Source organism: Ranitomeya variabilis, chromosome 7 (genome assembly GCF_051348905.1).
Source record: "Ranitomeya variabilis isolate aRanVar5 chromosome 7, aRanVar5.hap1, whole genome shotgun sequence".
Taxonomy (NCBI): domain Eukaryota; kingdom Metazoa; phylum Chordata; class Amphibia; order Anura; family Dendrobatidae; genus Ranitomeya; species Ranitomeya variabilis.
Window position 1 is genome coordinate 186042529 of NC_135238.1, and position 20844 is coordinate 186063372.

Consider the following 20844-nt stretch of genomic DNA (forward strand, 5'->3'; position numbering starts at 1 on the left):
AAAAAAAAGTGGGACTGCGCATAATGAGAACCAGGCACCACCTAAAAAAGGGAGAAAAGCTGCTCCCCCACAAAAAAAAGTGGGGCCGCGCATGATGAGAACCAGGCACCACCTAAAAAAGGGAGAAAAGCTGCTCCCCCACAAAAAAAAATAAAAAAGTGGGGCAGCTCATGGTACTACTGTAGATTCTGTCCAGGCACCATCTGTTGAAAAGAGGAGAAAAGCTGATCCTCTTAACAGCTGCAGCACCCACAAAAAAAAGTGGGACTGCGCATAATGAGAACCAGGCACCACCTAAAAAAGGGAGAAAAGCTGCTCCCCCACAAAAAAAAGTGGGGCCGCGCATGCAAAGCCCAAGTAAAAGAGAGGTGGAGTGGTTACCAAGATAATCTGCAATACCAAGAACAGAATTTGAGAAATGGGGGCGAACGAATCATAGCACCTGTTCACACAGCCGGGCTGCAAAGTATTGAACTCAATATTAGACTGTTCATCATTGTAAATGGATTCTCCTCCCACCAGTCAGAACAATGCGGAACACTATAAGCACAGTCAGCCAAATTTTTCCAATAAATGTTGAGATTATGGATTTCTTCTAACAATTGTGTCACGAAACTCCAGCTCATGTTGCTTGTTCCCCCTTAATGATTTCCTCCCCTCCCCCCCCCCTCCCCACCCCCGAATCTTCAAACTCCACGTAAAAGGGCAGGAGTTGTCACCTTGAATAAAAATTCTTTATCCTTTGAATAGCAGAAATTTTAGATAAAAATGGGCACTTCCATATTCTGATTTGTAATCTTAATAATCAAACTTACCCTCCAAAAATTTGGTTTCAATGTCACTTGTAGTACCAAAATCATGGCCCTAATACTCCAACCCACAAGATAAAATTTATGTAAATAATCAAATTTCTTCCCCTTTTAACATTTCTAATGGAACACGACAGGGATGCCCTCTTTCCCCATTATTGTTTGCTTTGGCCGTTGAGCCCCTTGCTCAGTTGATAAGGGATGACATAAAAGGTATTAGAACAAACTCTAGAGACTACAAAATAAGTCTATATGATGACATTTTACTGACTCTGACAGATCCAACTAACTCCATACGTAAAGTACAGATGCCACTTCATACATTTTCACTTATCTCGTATTTCAAAATAAATGTGATTAAATAAAAAATCCTCCATTTTAACCTAACCAAACCTCAAAAACATGATATTAAAAGTATATCCCCTTGGAGTTGGGTGGAAAACATATAACATAATTAGGACTCAAATTTTCAAGAGACATTAATTCTTTGATCCCTACTAATTTGGATATTCTCATAAAATCCATCAGTAAAGCTCTCAATTTTTACGAACATAAAGGGCTGTCATCATTAATTCTATTATTTTGCCCAATTTTTTATATGTTCTTAAATCCCTTCCATTAATGATATCTACCCCATTTTTGACCAGTATTCAATCTCATGTTAACCTTTTTGTCTGGGGAAACAAAAAAGCCAGAATAGCCACCAATCAGTTATTTAAAAATAAACTGCATGGTGGAGGGAGAAACAATTAGATAGATAGGAATAGCTGGTACTGGATCTGGATCAAAATGCTGAGATCACAAAGTAATAAATTTGGTGCTTTGAGTCGATTGCATACGGGTGATTGGAAGAAAAAGGATGCATATGTGACCAGCTCACTAGCTGCTGAAGAATGCGCCCAGGTTGAATATTTTACAATCCATGGATTGCCACCATTAGCAAAAGCACTTGCACTTAGAGCTTTCTTCTCTATGTGGGACGACCAACGGAACAATGAAGAAGGCAGGTTGAGTGGATTGATATCATACCTTTTCCAGGGCTTATTTGACCAAAAGACAGATTTACATGAATTCTCTCGAGATAGTGGGCTGTCTGTAAGTCTGACTGAGGTTCTCTTTCTCAAAAATCCCATTTTAGATCAAAGTTGGATCCTTTCTTGTCACAGAAGGGGAGCCACCAGTACCTATATTCAAGAATACCTGGAGTCTTATCTTGGCAGTTCGCCTCTTAAAGATTCTGATATTGAAGATAGAGAATATGGGAGAGAGAAAAGATGAGGAGATCGACAGGATTTGTCATTATTGGATGACGATCGCTAAAGTGGCCACCAATCCAGAACAAGCTATAGGAGCCTATGCAACAAGGTTAGAGAGACCCATTCAAGATCTTGCCGTAAGTAAAAAGAATATGCTTACAGCGGATAAGGTACAGAAATTCTGTGAGTATGTGAGAAACCAGATTCCAGTTAGACGACTTATTGTTAAAGTTCTGATCTATCTGAAGTCTGGGGGATCCAGCGAAACAAAATTCAGGAAAGTCATCCAAATGATGGACCCTTATATAATGAATCAAGGGCTAACAGCCTTCATGATCACATCCCAATATGGTGCCTTTTCTGGATCTCCTTTATTAGCCTCTCCGGCACTATACCGGGATCTTCTCGTGTTAGCTTCATGTGCAGAGCATTATGACGAGAACCTGCCTGACTCTGCATATTACCATTTTACAGGTAACAAACATGCAGAAATGTTCACTCCTTCTAGATTCATTAGCCTGTATAGCTTTGCATTGGGGCACGGCACTCAAACTAGTTCGAATCTAAATGGTCTGAACTATAATTGTGATATTATCGAAGCAAAATGGTTCGGGATAGAGAAATCACTCGATGTGGCAAAATCTCTTATTGCCAATGATGCTACTCTGGCGGAAATAAGTGTGACCCGAGAAGATCTAAATAGAACAATTCGAAATATTCCAAAGGAAGTTCTTGCTTCTAAACAAATCACGGATCCAACAAGAGATAAAATAGCAATCTACAATAATCTAATGAGAGAACTTAGAGACTTCACTCAGGAATCTGAGGAAGAAGCCCTTAACAAAGACCAGACAGTCGCACCACTTGTCTCGATCGACTCATCTGCTGGAACTTCAGCCCATGTTCAACACTCAATACCTAATTGAAGACACGATCGTTTAGTGGTAGGGATGCAAAAACTTGACAGTATATTTTAATTACAAAAGACCCAGAAATGTATCAATCATTTATTTTAATTAAAAAAAATAAAAAATAAAAAAATAAACTGCACGGTGAAATGGGGCTTCCCAATGTAACGGCGTATTATTACGCCAATTTAATAAGACAAAGTCTACGTTGGTGGCCTAATAAATAAAAGCTCTCCTGGCTAGATTTGGAGGTATCCTTTAATAAAGGAATTCCACCAAATAGAATCGTTCCATATCTACTTATTAAAAATAGGACTGTCTATAACACCCTATTTTTCTGGCTTTAGTTGAGGCATGGAAAAAGCTTCTGAGGCTCAAGAGACATACCACTAAATCGGAGTTCATCAAAATCTTCCTCTCTCTTTCATTGGGATTAAATACTGAATTCAGTATGGACCCTATCTGGGCTGATGTGGGGATCACGAAAATTCAGGATGCATATGATGGGAAGTTTTTTTTACCCGTTTGCTCAGATTAAGTCCATATTTAGGGTACCCTCTTCTGCCTTTTGAAAATATTTTATTTTGAAAAACCGAGTAGGGATTTTCCTTCAAAATAAACCACCTCTTTCAGAACCTTCAGTTCATATGCTAAGTAACATAGGACATGGTATATTTTGGAGCATTCAGTATCCCTATAAATGGTTCACCAATGATAATGAATTTTTTAAATCACCATATGTGCTCAAATGGGAAGCAGACCTTCACAGCTCGGTTGATGTAGACGATTGGGAACGAGATATTTCCTCAATGCATTCCTCTACTATTTCGATGGCACTTTAAGAGTCGCTTTACAAATCATTATCTCAATGGTATTATACTCCTGCAGACAACTCCCCATTTTGCTGGAGAGAGTGCGGGCAGATTGGAACCCTTCTGCATATTTACTGGTCATGTCCAAAAATTAAACCCTTATGGGCAGAAATTTCATCCGATTGGTCAGATTTTAAATAATAAAAATTTTACCCTATCTACTCAGTTTGCCCTACTCTTTTTAAATGCTGACCAAATAGAACCGTCTTTGAGGCAACTTATTCTCCATTTTTTTCTAGTAACAAAAATTAATATAGCTCTTTTTTGGTAATCCCCTATTATTCCCTCTATACAGGATTTAATAAATAAAATGTATTTACACAAATAGTAAGAAAACAATTTAGCTTTGCCAAACAATTGCTTCAACAAATTTGCTAGCGAATGGCACTGTTGGCTGGTATTATTTCCTTAAGAGTAGGTGTTGCTGTTTTAGGTTTACACTTGTGCTCTGTACTTTAGCTACACATTAGAATTGATTTGTGTAAATCTTTTGTTTCTGTAATTTATCTATATGTATTGAATTGTTGCATGTAAATCCATTCTTTTCCTTATTCCTTTCCGTTTTTCCTTCTCCTTCCCTCCCCCCATCCTGATTATAAAATGTTAATAAAATTTATTGAGAAACATACTACAAACCAATATAAAATCCTTAACATTACACATTAAAATTAAATAACTCTTTTAAAAGGTTTTATTTTTTAGACTGTCGTCAATGGTATCATAACAGTCAAACCTCATATTAACATATGTAAAAAAAAATATTTTCTTCCAAAACCCCTTCATACTCTGGAAACAATAGGAATTTCTTTTAACAGCAACAATAAGAAAAATATTAGAAGGGATACTACTAAAATAAACAACTACCCATTCTGAGACCACAAATCCGTAAGTAGTCACTAATCCACAGGCCCCACAAAAATCCTCAGCAACCGACACCATCAGCACTCAAAACGACATTAATCACTCATGTTCTTAACCCCTTAATGACCGCCGATACGCCTTTTAACGGCGGCCGCTAAGGGTACTTAAACCACAGCGCCGTTAATTAACGGGGCGCTGTGGAAAAAGTAAATAGCGCCCCCCAGAGTCCGAATTTCTCCAGGGTCTCGGCTGCCGGGGGTAGCCAAGACCCCAGAGAACATGATTCGGGTCGGCTTTTGCGATCGCCGGTAATTAACCGTTTACTTGCCTTTTCTTTCTCTCCCCTCTAATGTGATCGCACATTAGAGGGGAGAGAAATAGGGTCCCCCGAGCCCCCCACGGTACGTTATGTACCGAAAAAGGTACCCCCCCCCCCCCCGTCCCTCCTCCGTCTTCTCTGGGCTCCAAAATGGTGGGCGCATGTGCAGATGCGCCCGCCAAAACATAGCTTCCCCCGCAGTGTATTAGGGTCAGTTTTTACCGACCCCAGGAGCGATCGGAATCCCGGGGGTCTTTACAGACCCCCGGGGTTGCGATCGCTGCATATAGTATGTAAAAAAAAAAAAAAGTTTGCTTTGCATTTCTCTTTCCACTGATGTGATCGCACATCAGTGGGGAGTGAAATAGAGTCCCCCGAGCCCCACACCATACCTAGAAGTCCCCCGCAGGTAATGTCGTAATGTCTCCCGGTCCCTGGTCCCACGTCCCCAGCCCACAGCTCCCGGCCCCCCTTCTTCTCTGCTGGAAGAAAATGGCGGGCGCAGGCGCAGTGCGCCTGCCATGATCTGCCAGCAGACACCCAGCAACCAGTGAGAATTTACTCATTGGCCGCTGGGTTTTGATTACTGTGATATGTCCTATCACAGTGATCAAAACCCCAAATGTTTGATAAACGCGGCAGCACTTGGGCTGTACCTCTCTTCTCTCCTTGTAGTTGTTCTGGGAGAGAAGAGAGAGAAACTACATTTCAAGTGCTGCCCTGTCAGTGATAAAAAAACATACTTCTACATCCGCCAGCATCCCATTTACCCACTACCGTTCTACGTAATCCCTGCATCATCAGCAGAGGATTATGAAAAAAAAAAAATTATAATATTTTTTTCTAATAATTTTTAAAAAATTTTTAGGGTTAGGGTTAGGGGAGGAAATAAATAAAATGGCCCGCAGAACTTTCAGCGCGGAGCAAGCTTACAGCCTGCTTTGCTCCGGCAGCTCAACAGAATCTGCCTCTGAAGTAGAGCAGTTTTCAGACAGTGATGACGACTCTTCCTCCACGGGATCCCCCAGCCCGGTGGTAGCGGAGTCGGTCGTCACTGCTGAAGCTTCAGAGGCAGGACCAAGTACCGCAGTCCCCCCACCGCTGTGGTATAATGACACCTCATTTTCCCCTCAAATTCCCCCTTTTTCTGCAGTCCCTGGAATAAAAGTAGATGTCGCCAATTTTACCCCCATTGATTTTTTTCAAATTTTCATTAGCCCCGAAGTCCTGCAATTAATCGTCCACCAAACAAACCTATATGCCCGGCAATATATTTCCCAAAAACCCACTGCCTTTCATTCCCGTTCCTGGATCCCCACAAATGTCCCAAAAATAAAAAAATTCTTAGGCCCACCCTGAATATGGGTATAGTAAAAAAAACCACTCTCCGCTCTTACTGGGCAACAAAAGCTGTCCACTGCACTCCTGTATTTGCAGCCATCATGTCCTGAGTCCGTTACGAAGCCCTGATGAGATTCCTCCACCTCAGTGACAATTCCCAAGCTCTCCCAAGAACTGACCCCAACTACGATCGGCTAAATAAATTAAGACCCCTAATTTCCCTCCTAAAAACTTTGTTTCTAAATTCCTATACCCCAGAGCAAAATGTGGCAGTCAACGAGTCCTTGATGAGCTACAAGGGCCGTCTGTTATTCCGCCAATTTATTCCCTCCAAGAGAGCCAAATAAGGCGTAAAATTATACAAAGCTTGCGAAAGCTCATCAGGGTACACGTCAACCTTCTTAATTTATGAAGGTAGGGACCGCCAAATAAACACCCCAAACTGCCCCCAGACAATTGGTATCCCAGGCAAAATTGTCTGGGAGCTAATGACGCCCTTTCTCAATCAAGGGTACCACGTGTATACTGACAACTACTACACGAGCATCCCCCTATATAAATCCCTCCATGCTGAAAATACAGGAGCCTGTGGGACAGTGAGGAAAAACAGAGTGGGGCTTCCGTCACAGTTGGTGTCCAGACGTTTGGAGAGGGGGTGTCATTCTCACTTGCAAGCTACCAACTTCTTGCAGTGAAGTGGAAAGATAGGAAGGACGTCTACATGCTTTCCACACTGCATACGGACACCACTGTAACGGTCAGAGAGAGGGGTGCCACCAGGGACAAGGAGAAACCAGTCTGCGTCACAGACTATAACTAACATATGGGTGGCGTAGACCTGTCAGACCAGGTTCTGCAACCATACCCTGGTATAAAAAGGTGGCAATCTACCTCATTCAAACTGCCACATATAACAGCTTTGTTATATATAAAAAATCCCAAGGACCACTTACGTTCCTGCACTTTCAGGAAAAAGTTGTAGAGAGCCTCATATTTGAGTCATTGGCACCGGGGGAAGCCTTCGACTCCGAGGACTCCCGGAGACTTTCAGAACGCCATTTTCCTCACCCTCACCCTGTCCCTGTCACTCCCACCCAAAGGTATCCTCAAAAAGATGCTGAGTTTGCAGAAAGCATGGCAGACGGAGTGATTCCCGATTCTATTGCCCCACATGCCCATCCCAACCAGGCCTTTGTATCTCCCCGTTTTGAGACCTACCACACCACCCACAATTATTAGTTTGTTTTTTTCAAGAATTTTTATTTTCTGCTTAGTGGCCCAAGTAGAACAATTTGGAACAATTGATAAATAATATTTTAATTAGTAGATCCCATTTTACCCCATTTCACAATTAATTCCAAAACTTGATCAATCACATACCAAACTACTATCCCAACAAATTCTCATCCACGTACCCACGTCTGTACGCTCTAGAGTGTGGACCCCACAAATGTTCTTGCAAAGTCAGGTCATCTGAAAATTCTAGGACTCGATCTATCCCATACCAAACTACTATTCCAACAAATTCTCGTCCACGTACCCATGTCAATAAGCGTTAGAATGTGGACCCCAGAAATGATCTTGAAAAGTGAGATCATCTGAAAATGAATTCTAGACCTTGATTACTCACAAACATTTTTGACCATTTATCTAACTTTGACTGTTTTTACGACTGTCTTGCTACACAAAACTTTGGCTTCCATTTATATTACTTATATTTATGTTGATGATACGGGCATGATCATTTTATTGTAGGATTTCTAAAAAAATTAGGAAGTTCCGTACTTATACACTGTGGTCTTTACTTTATTGTTCTTGCCGAACCTCTGGTACCAGACAATACTTTCTATAGAGAACTGGTTGTTTTGTGCATATAGAGGTTCTGACCTTGGCGGGTGGGAGCTTGCTATGGTGTACCACGTCTATTGGCACATTCGTCTCTCATATAGGGATTGATGGAGCTAAAAGGACGTTGTACGACCAGTCTCTGAAAGTGTCTGCCATTCTAGCCCTGATGGTGTTCTTTCATCTTTGGAACAAACTCCGCTTTGCCACATAGTTGGCTGCATTTTCCTCCACATTTTGCCCTTCATTCCAGTACAGTTTATTCTTCCTGCTACAATATATGCAAATGCGGGACAACTGTTTTGTTAGCAAGACCAATTTTATAGTCAGCCGTTGTGTTTTAGGAGCATGCCTCCCTCTGTGAGTAATAATTCCTGGAAGGATTTTCTTTCCTGCTCAATGTCTCTAGAAGCTTTGAATGGGTCCTGGATCTTCAATTTCAAATAAAGCCAAATTTGTCACATTGTGCCCCTTTCTGTCCAAGCCCTGCCATTTGTCCAAACAGAACTTTGACTACATACGGGATATCGCTGCACTCATAATAAAGTGGGTAACGAATTGTGGGGTCCACTTTTTGATGTTATTTCTGAAAAAGTGAGACATTCAGGTCTAAAACAAGATTTTCGTGGAAAAAAATTAATTTTTTCAATATGACGACCTAATGTTATCAAACTCTGTGTCGTACATGTGGGTTTCAAATTGCTCAATATACCCCTGATTAAAATCTTTGAGGGGTGTGGTTTCCAAAACAGGGTCAGTTGTGGGGGGTTTCTGCTGTTAGGCACATCTACAAACCCAAAATGGCATCCGCTCTCACAATTAAGAGATTAAAAAGTAAAACGGTGCTCCTTCCCTTCCAAGCTCCGCAGTGCGCCCAAACAGAGGTTTACCCCCACATACGGGGTATCAACATACTCAGGACAAATTGCACAACAACTTTTGGGGTCCAATTTGTCTTGCTACCCTTGAGGAAATAAAAAATTGGGGGTGAAAAGATCATTTTTGTGAAAAAAAAAAAGATTTTTAATTTTTTCGGCTCTACGTTATAAACTTGTGTGAAGCACTTGGGGGTTCAAAGTGTTGACCACACGCCTAGATAAGTTCCGTAGGGGGTCTCGTTTCCAAAATGGGGTCACTTGTGGGGGGTTTCCACTATTTAGGCACATCAGCGGCTCTCCAAACGCGACATGGTGTCCGATCTCAATTCCAGGGAATTCTATGTTGAAAAAGTCAAATGGCGCTCCTTCCCTTCTGAGCTCTGCTGTGCACCCAAAGAGAGGTTTACCCCCACATACGGGGTATCGGCATTCTCCGGACAAATTGCACAACAAATTATGTGGTTCATTTTCTCTTTTTACATTTGTAAAAATAAAAAAAAATTGGTTCTGATGTTTGTGAAAAAAAGTAAAATGTTCATTTTTTCCTTCCACATTGCTTCAGTCCCTGTGCAGCCACTGAAGGGTTAATAAAGTTCTTGAATGTGGTTTTGCGCACCTTGAGGGGTGCAGTTTTTAGAATGGTGTCACTTTTGGGCATTTTCTGCCATATAGACCCCTCAAACTGACTTCAAATGTGAGGTGGTCCCTAAAAAAAATGGTTTTGTAAATTTTGCTGTAAAAATAAAAAATTGCTGGTCAAATTTTAACCCTTAAACTCCCTAGTATATTTTTTTTTTCCAAAATTGTGCTGATGTAAAGTAGACATATGGGAAATGTTATTTATTGACCATTTTGTGTGACATATCTCTCTGATGTAAGGGCATAAAAATTCAAATTTTGAAAATTGCTAAATTTTCAAAATTTTCGCCATATTACCGTTTTTTTAATAAATAAATGCAAGTAATATCGAAGAAATGTTACAACTAACGAAGTACAATATGTCACGAGTAATATCGAAGAAATGTTACAACTAACATGAAGTACAATATGTCACGAAAAAACAATCCAAGAATCAGCAGGATCTGTTGAAGCGTTCCCGAGTTATAGCATCATAAAGTGGCAGTGGTCAGAATTGTAAAAATTGACTCGGTCATTTAGTACCAAATTGGCTCTGTCACTAAGGGGTTAAGTTGTATGAGGAAATACTGTACATAACACTGCAGAACCGAGTAACAAAACACCTGGGGTTATATCCACTTTCATCTGATTTTTAAGATGCTGAGAAACATTTGGATAAAATTAGGGAACAAATAGAAATGATGAGATATCCAAATCCAATAGTTTATGCACAAACACCGGCTCCTCCAGTGTAATATTGAACCAATTTTTATTCATTATGTTACTGTGCAGTAGACGCCTCTCCATTACTAACCATTGGGCTTGATGTCAGCTGCCAATTCAAAGCTAATATCAATCTCCACCCTATTAACCCATTTGTCAAAGCACCAGGGCAAGTGGGAAGAGTGAGGCAAAGCGCCAGAATTAGCGCATTTTATGGATGTGCCTTTTGGATGGATGCGCACTGAGAGCTGATGTGCTTAGTATGAAAGAGGGCCAATAGTCACAGCCTTTTTTCCTAGCCTATTATTATCAGCTTGTAAACCAACAAGAAAGAAAAAGGATGGTTTGATAAATAATATCTGAATAATAATGATATTCATTGGCTCACAATACTGCCATATACAAAATACATACCAAATAGGGGTTTATTTAATAAGTAAAAAATATTTTATTTTAAAAAATATATATAAATTCACACAGACAGGGTGAAAGGTGAGACAAGAACAACGGTTAAAACACAGTGTGGATAGATGACGAAAAACCGCACTGGTGAGAAACACATATGTCCTGAAGCTACGCCATCATTCTTGTCTCACCTTTCACCCTGTCTGTGTGAATTTATATATTTTTTCAAATAAAATATTTTGTATTTATTAAATAAACCCCTATTTGGTATGAATTTTGTATATGGCAGTATTGTGAGCCAATGAAAATCATTATTATTCAGATATCATTTATTGATCCATCCCTTTTCTTTCTTGTTGGTTTACATGTTTATGGCTTAGGGGTATGTCCTCTTTTGGCCCTGAGGACATCTTTATAGGTTTTCAGGTTTATTAATATCAGCTTGCTACTGTCTGCCAAGCCTGTGCTGGTTATTAATTACAGAGGAAACCTTCTTAATTTTTTTGGGTGGGGGCCCCCATTTTAATAACCAGTAAAGGCTAAGCATTCAGCTGTGAGCTGATTAATATTAATAACCCGGGAAACTCCATGGGTATTACCCACTTTCTAGACTATGAACATCGGCCCACAGCTGTCTTCTTTTACTCTGCTGGTTAATGCATTTTTTGTGGATCCCAGGCCATTGTTTAAAGGAAATAATTATTTTAAAAGTAAAGTACATGCACATAAGCTACACACACAAATCACTGATGATTATATATCTCACTCATGTCTTTTGTATGACAACACCAAGTCAGTTGAAATCACCTGACACTTATCAGATATAACCAAAAAGGATAGTTTTTTTTCCCAAGTCTCAAATAAAAAGTAATGCGTAATCTTATGTATTTTACATTGGTATTTAATGATTGCACACAATATGTAATACATTTTGTTTAGATATTTCATTAACGGACTATGGTTGAATTTTGACGTGTCATGCACCCTTTGTATTAAAAACTTCAGCATATTTAACCCTTTAACAACCGCCAATACGCCTTTTAACGGCGGCAGTTAAAGGTACTTAAACAGTTTATAGGGCCCCCTCAGCGTCGCAATTTCTCTGGGGTCTCGGCTACCCTTAGAGAACATGATTCAGTTATGTTTTCCGGCGATCACAGTTATAAACGGTATATTGGCGACCGGAAAAAAAAGTGTGATTTTCCATTTAATTTCTCTCTTCTGAAGTGATCACACATACGAGAAGAAATAGGGTCCCCCAATGTACCTTATGTACCAGATCATTGTCCCCCGGTCCCACCCTCCTTCCTCCAACAGAAAGAAAATGGCGGGCGCATACACAGTGCGCCCGCCAAGATCTGCCTGCCTGCACCCGGCAACCGATGAGAATTATCTCATTTGCTGCTGGGTTTTGATCACTGTGATAGACCCTATCACAGTGATCAAAACCCCCAATATTTAGTAAATCTGGCAGCACTTGGGCTGTCCCTCTCTCTTCTCTCCTTGTAGTTGTTCTGGGAGAGAAGAGAGCTAGAATAAAGTTCAAGCGCTGCCCTGTCAGAATTGAAAAAATAATTTCTGCATCAAAAAACATCCAATTACCCACCCACGTTCTCCGTAATCCCCACAACCCCATTGTCAGGGGATGTATTTAAAAAAATATTTTCTATTATTTTTTTTTATATATATATATAATTTTTTTGCGGTTAGGGTTACACATATCAGGGTTAGCATTACACTACTAGGCTTAGAGTTAGCAAGAAAAAAATACTAGTGTTAGATTAGCACCTTCGGATATAGAGATTCCAGCAATAGTTTCTTTAAAAAAAAAAAATTACAATTTATTGACACGATTAAAAATATACATCAAAAGAAAAAATATGAAGACTAAAAAAGGGTGGGAATAAACCTCCAACAAGGGGATGTGTTTCATAACCAGTAAAGCTGTGCCCCCCATGCACTTTAATGTAAAGTTCAGATCACGGACAGCAGTCCAATGCTCACACTCATATTAATGTTCCCATAATGACAATCTCATGCTCAGAATAAATGTAAATAAACCTAACTTTGTCTACAGAAACAAATCCCTTTTTCAGAAGTGGTTTAATGTACACCCCACTTAGTGCAAGGAATACTTAGTATCAAAAGGGCATTTAATGTAGACAAAATATTCTAAAATACATTAGAAATAATATCTATATTGAGTATTAAATTGCAGTAATGTTGGGGAATGGTGCATTTTATATAGTACATTACCCAATAAGCAAACAGAAGATAATGGTACCGATCTAATCATTGGTGTATGCCGTGAAAGGGTAGTGTCATAGGGCAGCGACCGGTGACTCATCACAGTGTTTTCCCGGCGCATCACGCGCTCGCTTCTTGCCTCATTTGGTAAATTGAACTTCCGTAGTGGCGCTCAGTAAACCGCATGTGGAACGCATGCGGGTCACCTGATGTGGCGTCACCGGAAGTTCTGAGAAAGGGAGAGCGCGTGTGCGCACAACAAGTGATGGTACCTGAAGAAAAAATCTCGCGCATGCGCGCTTAATGCAAGGGACTCCGTGCACAAACGAAAAGCAATCACCCATGGCATGCACTTGAAATGCCAGGTAAACGCCCTACTCATTTTTTACTTAGCACCACTGATTTAACATGCCTTTGTTGTTGTAATTTAATACTCAATATAGATGTTATTTCTAATGTATTTTGGAATATTGTCTACATCAAATGCCCTTTTGATACTAAGTATTCCTTGCACTAAGCGTGGTGTACATTAAACCACTTCTGAAAAATGGATTTGTTTCTGTAGACAAAACAAGGTTTATTTACATTTATTCTGACCATGAAATTGCCATTATGGGAACATTAATGTGAGTGTGAGCATTGGACTGCTGTCCGTGATTTGATCTTTATCTTAAAATGCATGGGGGGCACAGCTTTACTGGTTATGAAACACATCCCCTTGTTGGAGGTTTATTCCCACCCTGTTTTTTAGCCTTTCTCCCTACTTTTTTCTTTTGATGTATATTTTTAATCATGTGTCAATAAATTGCAATTTTTTAAAAGAAATTATTGCCGGAATCTCTCTATATCTATATCCGAAGGCGGTAAATGGTCGTTATTTAGGATTAGTGTGAATTGTAATTTGGAGTGTCTAGCACCTTAAATTATGTGTTTTGGACCCTATTGTTGAATTAGTCAGATTAGGGTTAGTTTTTCATTAGCCAGACAAATATAAAAATGGCCCGCAGAACATTCAGCGCAGAGCAAACATACAGCCAACTTTGCTCCAGCAGTGAAACTGAATCTGCCTCTGAAGCAGAGCAGTTTTCAGGCAGTGACAATGACTCTTCCTCCACAGGATCCCACAGCCTGATGGTAGCGGAGTCGTTCATTACTGCTAAAGCATCAGAGGCAGGACCAAGTACTGCAGTCCCCCCAACGCTCTGGTATAATGATTCTTCATTTTCCCTTCAAATTCCTCCTTTTTCTGCAGCCCCTGGAATAAGACTAGATGTCACCAACTTTACTTCCATTATTTTTTTCCAAATTTTCATTAGCCCAGAAGTCCTAGAATTAATTGACCACCAAACAAACTTGTATGCCTAACAATACATCTCCCGAAAACCCACTGCCTTTCATTTCCGTTCCCAGATCCCAACAAATGTCCCACAAATAAAAAAAAATTAGGCCTTATCCTGATTATGGGTTTAGTAAAAAAAACACATTCCGCTCCTACTGGGCAACTAAAGCTGTCCACAGCACACCCGTATTTGCAGCGTTCATGTCCCAAGTCCATTATGAAGCCCTGATGAGAATCCTCCACTTCAGTGACAATTCCCAAGCCCCCCCCCCCCAAAAAAAAAATAATAATAATAATGACTCTAGCTATGATCGGCTAAGTAGAGACCCCTAATTTCTCTAATACAAAATTAATTTGCACATTCCTATACCCCAGAGAAAAATGTGGCGGTCGACGAGTCTTTGATGTGCTACAAGGGCCATCTGTCATTCCGCCAATTGATCCCTTCCAAGCGAGGCAAATATGGCATAAAAATGTAAAAAACTTGTGAGAGCTCATCAGGGTACACTTCCACCTTCCAAATTTATGAAGGTAGGAACCTACCGCCAAGTCAACCCCCTAAACTGCCCCCAGACATCTGGCATCCCTGGCAAAATTGCCTTGGAGCTAATTACGCCCTTTCTTCATCAAGGGTACCACGTCTACACAGGCAATTATTACAAATACATTATTATATTTCAAATACAGGGGCCTGTGGGACAGTCAGGAAAAACAGAGTGGGGTTTCCGTCAGAGTTTGCGTCCAGACGTTTGGAGAGGGGGGCGTCATTCTCACTCGCAAGTGACCAACTTCTTGCAGTGAAGTGGAATGACAGGAAGGACGTCTACACTGCATGCGGACACCACTGTGACGGTCAGAAACAAGGGCGCCATCAGGGACAAGGAAAAAAAGGTCTGCGTCACAGACTATAATAAATACATGGGAGACATTGAATTGTCAGACCAGGTTCTGCAACAATACCCGGTGGAGAAGACGACGGCCTGGTACAAAAAGGTGGCAATCTATCATATCCAAGCTGCCACAAACAACAGCTTTGTATAAAACGTCCCAAGGACCGCTTACATTCCTCCCAATTTCAGGAAAAAAATTGTAGAGGGCCTCATGATTGAGTCGATGTCACAGGGGGAAGCCTTCGACTCTTAAGATGCCCGGAGACTTGCAGAGCGCCATTAGCCTCGCCCTGTCCCTAGCACTCCCACCCAAAGGTATCCTCAAATAAGATGCCGGGTTTGTAGGAAGCATGGCAGACAGAGTGCTTCCCAGTACTATTTTTTGTAGGAAGCATGGCAGACGGAGGAATTCCCAGTACTATTGCCCCACATGCCCATCCCAACCAGGCCTTTGCATCTCCCCGTTTTGAGACCTACCACACTTCTTACAATTATTAGGGGGTTTTTTTTCAATTTCAATTCAAGCTACAGAAAGACCTGGAATCAGCAGGTACAATTGTTTGAAGGAAACTATCACCAACACCCTCACTAATATGGGCACTACACTCACCCCACACACATGTAAATCGAAAACACAAAATGATGGAATCACTTTTTTTTTTACTCGTTTTTATATCACTATTAATTCCACACTGCATATCAGGCATCAGCTGTTTTCTTGCATTTACAGTATTAATAAAGATGATTAAGTGTAAATTAATCTTATCTGTACTTCAACATGACGCAAGAGAAAAATATAACTTATCCACAAAAGGATAAATAGGGATACGGAAAATGACGTAACTGTGAGAAAATAAAGGAAAAACACATCTTAGAATATCCTAAAAACTTCAAAAATGTTAATTCCAAAATAGAGATTCAGAGTTGTGTGATCAGTAATATCTGATGATAAAACTCAGTAGATCATGGAAGAGAATTATATAGACATATACTTGAACGAAAAAAATCGGTCCGAGTTTCATCATTGATATTTTATATCAGTTTGGTCGCGTGTCAATTTTTATCATCAAAGTTTGTCAGAGTCTTATTAGTTGTTCTCAGGTAAGAAAGCAGAAAAAGTTCATCAGTCAATGAAGAACGGACTCTGCACAGATGACATCTGAGTGCTGACTGATGATTTCTTCCTGGAGCTATAGGCTTGCCTCAATTTACTTCCAACACTTAGATCACTATCGGACAGGTCTCCACGATTTTGCGCGGACCCCTCGGGCAGACGTGTGAATAGCCCCGTTAACTATTAGGGTATATGCACAAGCTTGAGTAACATTTCTGAACCATTTCTGCATCTCGTGGCCGAAACAACACAGCTGTAAAAACGTGTTTGCCCTGCATTTGACTGAAAAGAGTGAAGTCAATCGTGAAAGACGCTGGGTAAAAACGCACAGAAAACTGACATGAAGATTATTTTCAGCACCAAATCTGCAACACAGACTCAATGTGTGCATGACGTCAGGTTTCTCATTCACTTTGCTAAAACCCTGTTTTGCTTCAGGGTTTGTCACAAATCCGCAACGTTTGCACACAGTCCTATAGGTACGAGTGACATTTGCCAAAAACATGAAGTCGTAAAAGAAAACCTGACGTGTGAACAAGTCCTTAGGTGTAAGCAGTAATACCCAACTGCCTGCTCATATACATGTAAGGTATATACACAGGGCGTGTACACATGGACTGCTGCCGTGGACACACGATTTACTGCAGGTTTCTGGAGGATTAGCCTCATGACATAAGTGCGCTGCCTCAGCAAAGGCAGAATAAATGTAGTTGTTTTTCTTTTTGCGCCTTAAAATGCACGTTTTTCCCTCTTTTTCCTGTGGTCACTAATACGCCGTTTTTATTTTGCATTACGGCGCTGTAAGATCATGTTTCTGCCTCGTCTGTTTTTAATTAGATCTTTTTAATACTGTGATTTTCAGATCCTTTATGGAGCTCTCCGTGGCGTTTTCTCTCCTCCCAACTATAAACTTATTGTAGTTTTATCATTTTTCTGCTTTGTTGCATTTTTTTAATGAAATTTACACATAATGTGCTGATTTTTCCATCTTTTGCGCTCAATTATTTTCTCTCATCGCTTCCTTCGCTCTTGGAGGATCTCTGTATTATTTAGTAAGGCTATGTGCACACGTTAAGGATTTGCCTTAGGAATTTCTGGTGCAGATTCTGCATGTCTTGGCAGAAAACGCTGCGAATTTGTCACTTTTTTTTGCGGTTTTGCTGCATTTTTTTTTTGCGGTTTTCAGCGTGTTTTACCCCTGCGGATTTCTATAATGGAATGGGTACAAAAACGCTGCAGATCCACACAAAAGTGACATGCTGCTTCTTTTAATCGGCAGCATTTCCGCACGGAATTTTCCGCACCATGAGCACAGCATTTTTTTTTTCTCATTGATTCACATTGTACTGTAACTCACTGACGGATCTGCAGCGTTTCTGCACGGTAAAAAAACGCTGCGGATCCACAGAGAATCCACAACGTGTGCACACAGCCTTTAGTGTTTGGTCACTTTTGTGCCGTCATTTGCTGTCGCTATTGATCATTTACGATCACTTTTTGTCCGCTCTGCGGCATGTTTCCCCCTCATCTCGGCAGTTTCCTCATTTACAACAGCACATGTATTAGTGAGATTTTCTGCTAGATTAAGTTCTGAACTAACACTACAGATTTCCTGACATTTCAGCGTCTATATAATAGTTCTCAGACACCGCTCTGGCTTTCTTCACAGGAACCATCATGTGAGGTAATTTTACCTCATGGAATCACTAAATCCCTAGAACATATTCCCACTAACGGCATTTACAGCAAGGAGTGCTGTCTGCTATCTAACTACCATAGCTTCGCTGTGTAATGGTGTCACAGACAAGTTTCCTGCCCTCACAGCTCACACAACCTCCTCTCCACATCGCACGTGTAATAAAATGGCGCCGTCGCCGTGGCATCGCTCCTTTTATACCACAGTGGACAGAGCGTCATCGCAGAGATATCCAGCGACACCTGGTGGTGGGAGGACGGATTGCTAGATAATATTACACAGTGTGCTACAGGACCTTCCGTGACGTCATGCCCATGTGACCAGGCTCGTATGTGGCTGCTGTTGGTGCTATAGGACCTTCCGTGACGTCACGCCCATGTGACCAGGCTCGTATGTGGCTGCTGTTGGTGCTATAGGACCTTCCGTGACGTCACGACCATGTGAGTATATACTGCGCGGTCCTCCTGGTGTCAGGGCTCCTCCTCCTCCAGCTGTGAAGTCTTGTGTGCAGAAACATTGTATAAATAAAGTTGTGTGAGACTTCAGTGTGTGTGGATGCAGCAGAGCGGAGTTTGCTGTTTGGCACATGTACAAGTGACTGAGTGGTTATAGCCAGGCATAGTTTGCCGTGTAGCAGCAGAGCCGAGTTTGCCGTGTAGCAGAGCCGAGTTTTCCGTGCAGCAAAGCCGAGTTTGCCGTGCAGCAGAGCCGAGTTTGCCGTGCAGCAGAGCCGAGTTTGCCGTGCAGCAGAGCCGAGTTTGCCGTGCAGCAGAGCCGAGTTTTCCGTGTAGCAGAGCCGGGTTTTCCGTGTAGCAGAGCCGAGTTTGCCGTGCAGCAGAGCCGAGTTTTCCGTGTAGCAGAGCCGGGTTTTCCGTGTAGCAGAGCCGAGTTTGCCGTGCAGCAGAGCCGAGTTTTCCGTGTAGCAGAGCCGGGTTTTCCGTGTAGCAGAGCCGAGTTTGCCGTGCAGCAGAGCCGGGTTTTCCGTGTAGCAGAGCCGGGTTTTCCGTGTAGCAGAGCCGAGTTTGCCGTGCAGCAGAGCCGAGTTTTCCGTGTAGCAGAGCCGGGTTTTCCGTGTAGCAGAGCCGAGTTTGCCGTGCAGCAGAGCCGAGTTTTCCGTGTAGCAGAGCCGAGTTTGCCGTGCAGCGGTTACATGATCATTAGACTTATGAGGCTGTGGGAGATAATAAAGTAATAAAGTGTTTTACAATGGGGAAAAGGTTTTTTATTTTCTACTTTTTCTATTTTTTGGGTCATCTTTTAATATCAGTAAATTTTCTTCATATTTTTTCCATTTTTTTCTGGTTGCGTCGTTTTCTTGTTTCATTTTTTAACCCCTTTACCCCCAAGGGTGGTTTGCATGTTAATGACCGGGCCAATTTTTACAATTCTGACCACTGTCCATTTATGACGGGTGGGGAACCTCCGGCCCCAGGGCCATTTACAGCCCTCAATGACCTTTTATCAGGCCCCCGGGCAGATTCTCCTGGACCACATTCTTAGGCAGGGAGCTGTATTTTGATTGCCACCAGCTCATTCATTTCTCCTTGCTCTGTTAGCACACACACAGTGATCACTACTGAACCCTGAAGGGCATGCAATGAAAGATTAGGTCCTGACACCAGTGCCAGAGTCAGGATGTACGTTGTGGGCGGAGTTTGTACGGCCAGCACCGAAAACGCAACAGATCAAAAAAAGGACCATGTCAATTCTTTTTGCAGATCGGCAGCATTTCTGCTCCCATTGACTTCCATTGATTTAGTCAAAACCGCAGGATTAGGCCGGTTTCACACGTCAGTGGCTCCGGTACGTGTGGTGACAGTTTCCTCACGTACCGGAGCCACTGACACATGTAGACACATTGAAATCAATGCATCTGTGCTGATGTCATTGATTTTTTGCGGACCGTGTCTCCGTGTGTCAAACACGGAGACATGTCAGTGTTCGTGGGAGCGCACTTATTACACGGACCCATTAAAGTCAATGATCTGCATTAATCCATGTAATAACGAGTGTCCCACAACGATCTCCCGTGGCGAGCTGTCACATCGGAAGATGCGACTGCTCTCAGGGGCTCCAGGATACAATGGTGGAAGGTATCCTTCCGCACTGTATCCCTCCGCCGCTATGGGTACAGTATACTTCATACTGTCACTTGCGGCCCAGCTGCGTGGGAAAATTCTCACGCAGCAGTGCCGTAAAGTGAGAGCAATGAACTCATTGAACCCTCAGTTATAGCACTGCAAGAGCCATTGTCTCCTGTCAGTGTGTCACTAGAGGCCTATAGAGCGGTGACATCTCCTGATGTCACTGTTCTATAGGGGAGATTGTCATGGGACACTCATTATTAATTGGACTGCGTCGAACAGGAAGTACACAGTTGGTTTATTACTTTTAATTTTTTTCAGGTGATTGATGACTTCGGGGAATTAGGCGTGGTTGTAAGTATGGTGAAATTAAGAATACTAAAATACTTTATTCTGGCAGTGTCTTTTTTTAACTCTTTCACTACTGTAGGATTAATAATGGATAGGTGTCTTATTGGCGCCTCTCCATTACTAACCCGGCTTAATGTCACATTACAATACAAAGGAAGGTGACATTAACCCCTTATTACCCCATATGCCACCGCTACAGGGCAGTGGGAAGAGAGGGGCTAAGTGCCGGAATTGACGCATCTTACAGATGCGCCATTTCTGGGGCGGCTGGGAGCTGGTATTTGTAGC

The 20844-nt window shown here is 41.6% G+C and overlaps 1 protein-coding gene across 5 annotated transcripts in view; it reads left to right on the forward strand.

The window, feature by feature from the left end:
• Positions 1-18431: 18431 nt before the first annotated feature.
• LOC143784344 (endoribonuclease YbeY-like) overlaps positions 18432-20844 on the forward strand; it is a 48276-nt gene continuing 45863 nt past the window's right edge. The window contains exons 1-2 of one of the 5 annotated variants that reach the window (XM_077272532.1): positions 18496-18561; positions 20527-20559. Coding sequence is in view for 2 of the 5 variants with exons in the window: in XM_077272530.1 (XP_077128645.1) it covers positions 18560-18561 (2 nt within the window). In the remaining 3 variants the exon portion in view is untranslated. Of the gene's footprint in view, positions 18562-20526; positions 20560-20844 lie in introns of those variants that run through there. The other 4 variants (XM_077272530.1, XM_077272531.1, XM_077272533.1 and 1 more) reach the window with 4 other exon arrangements.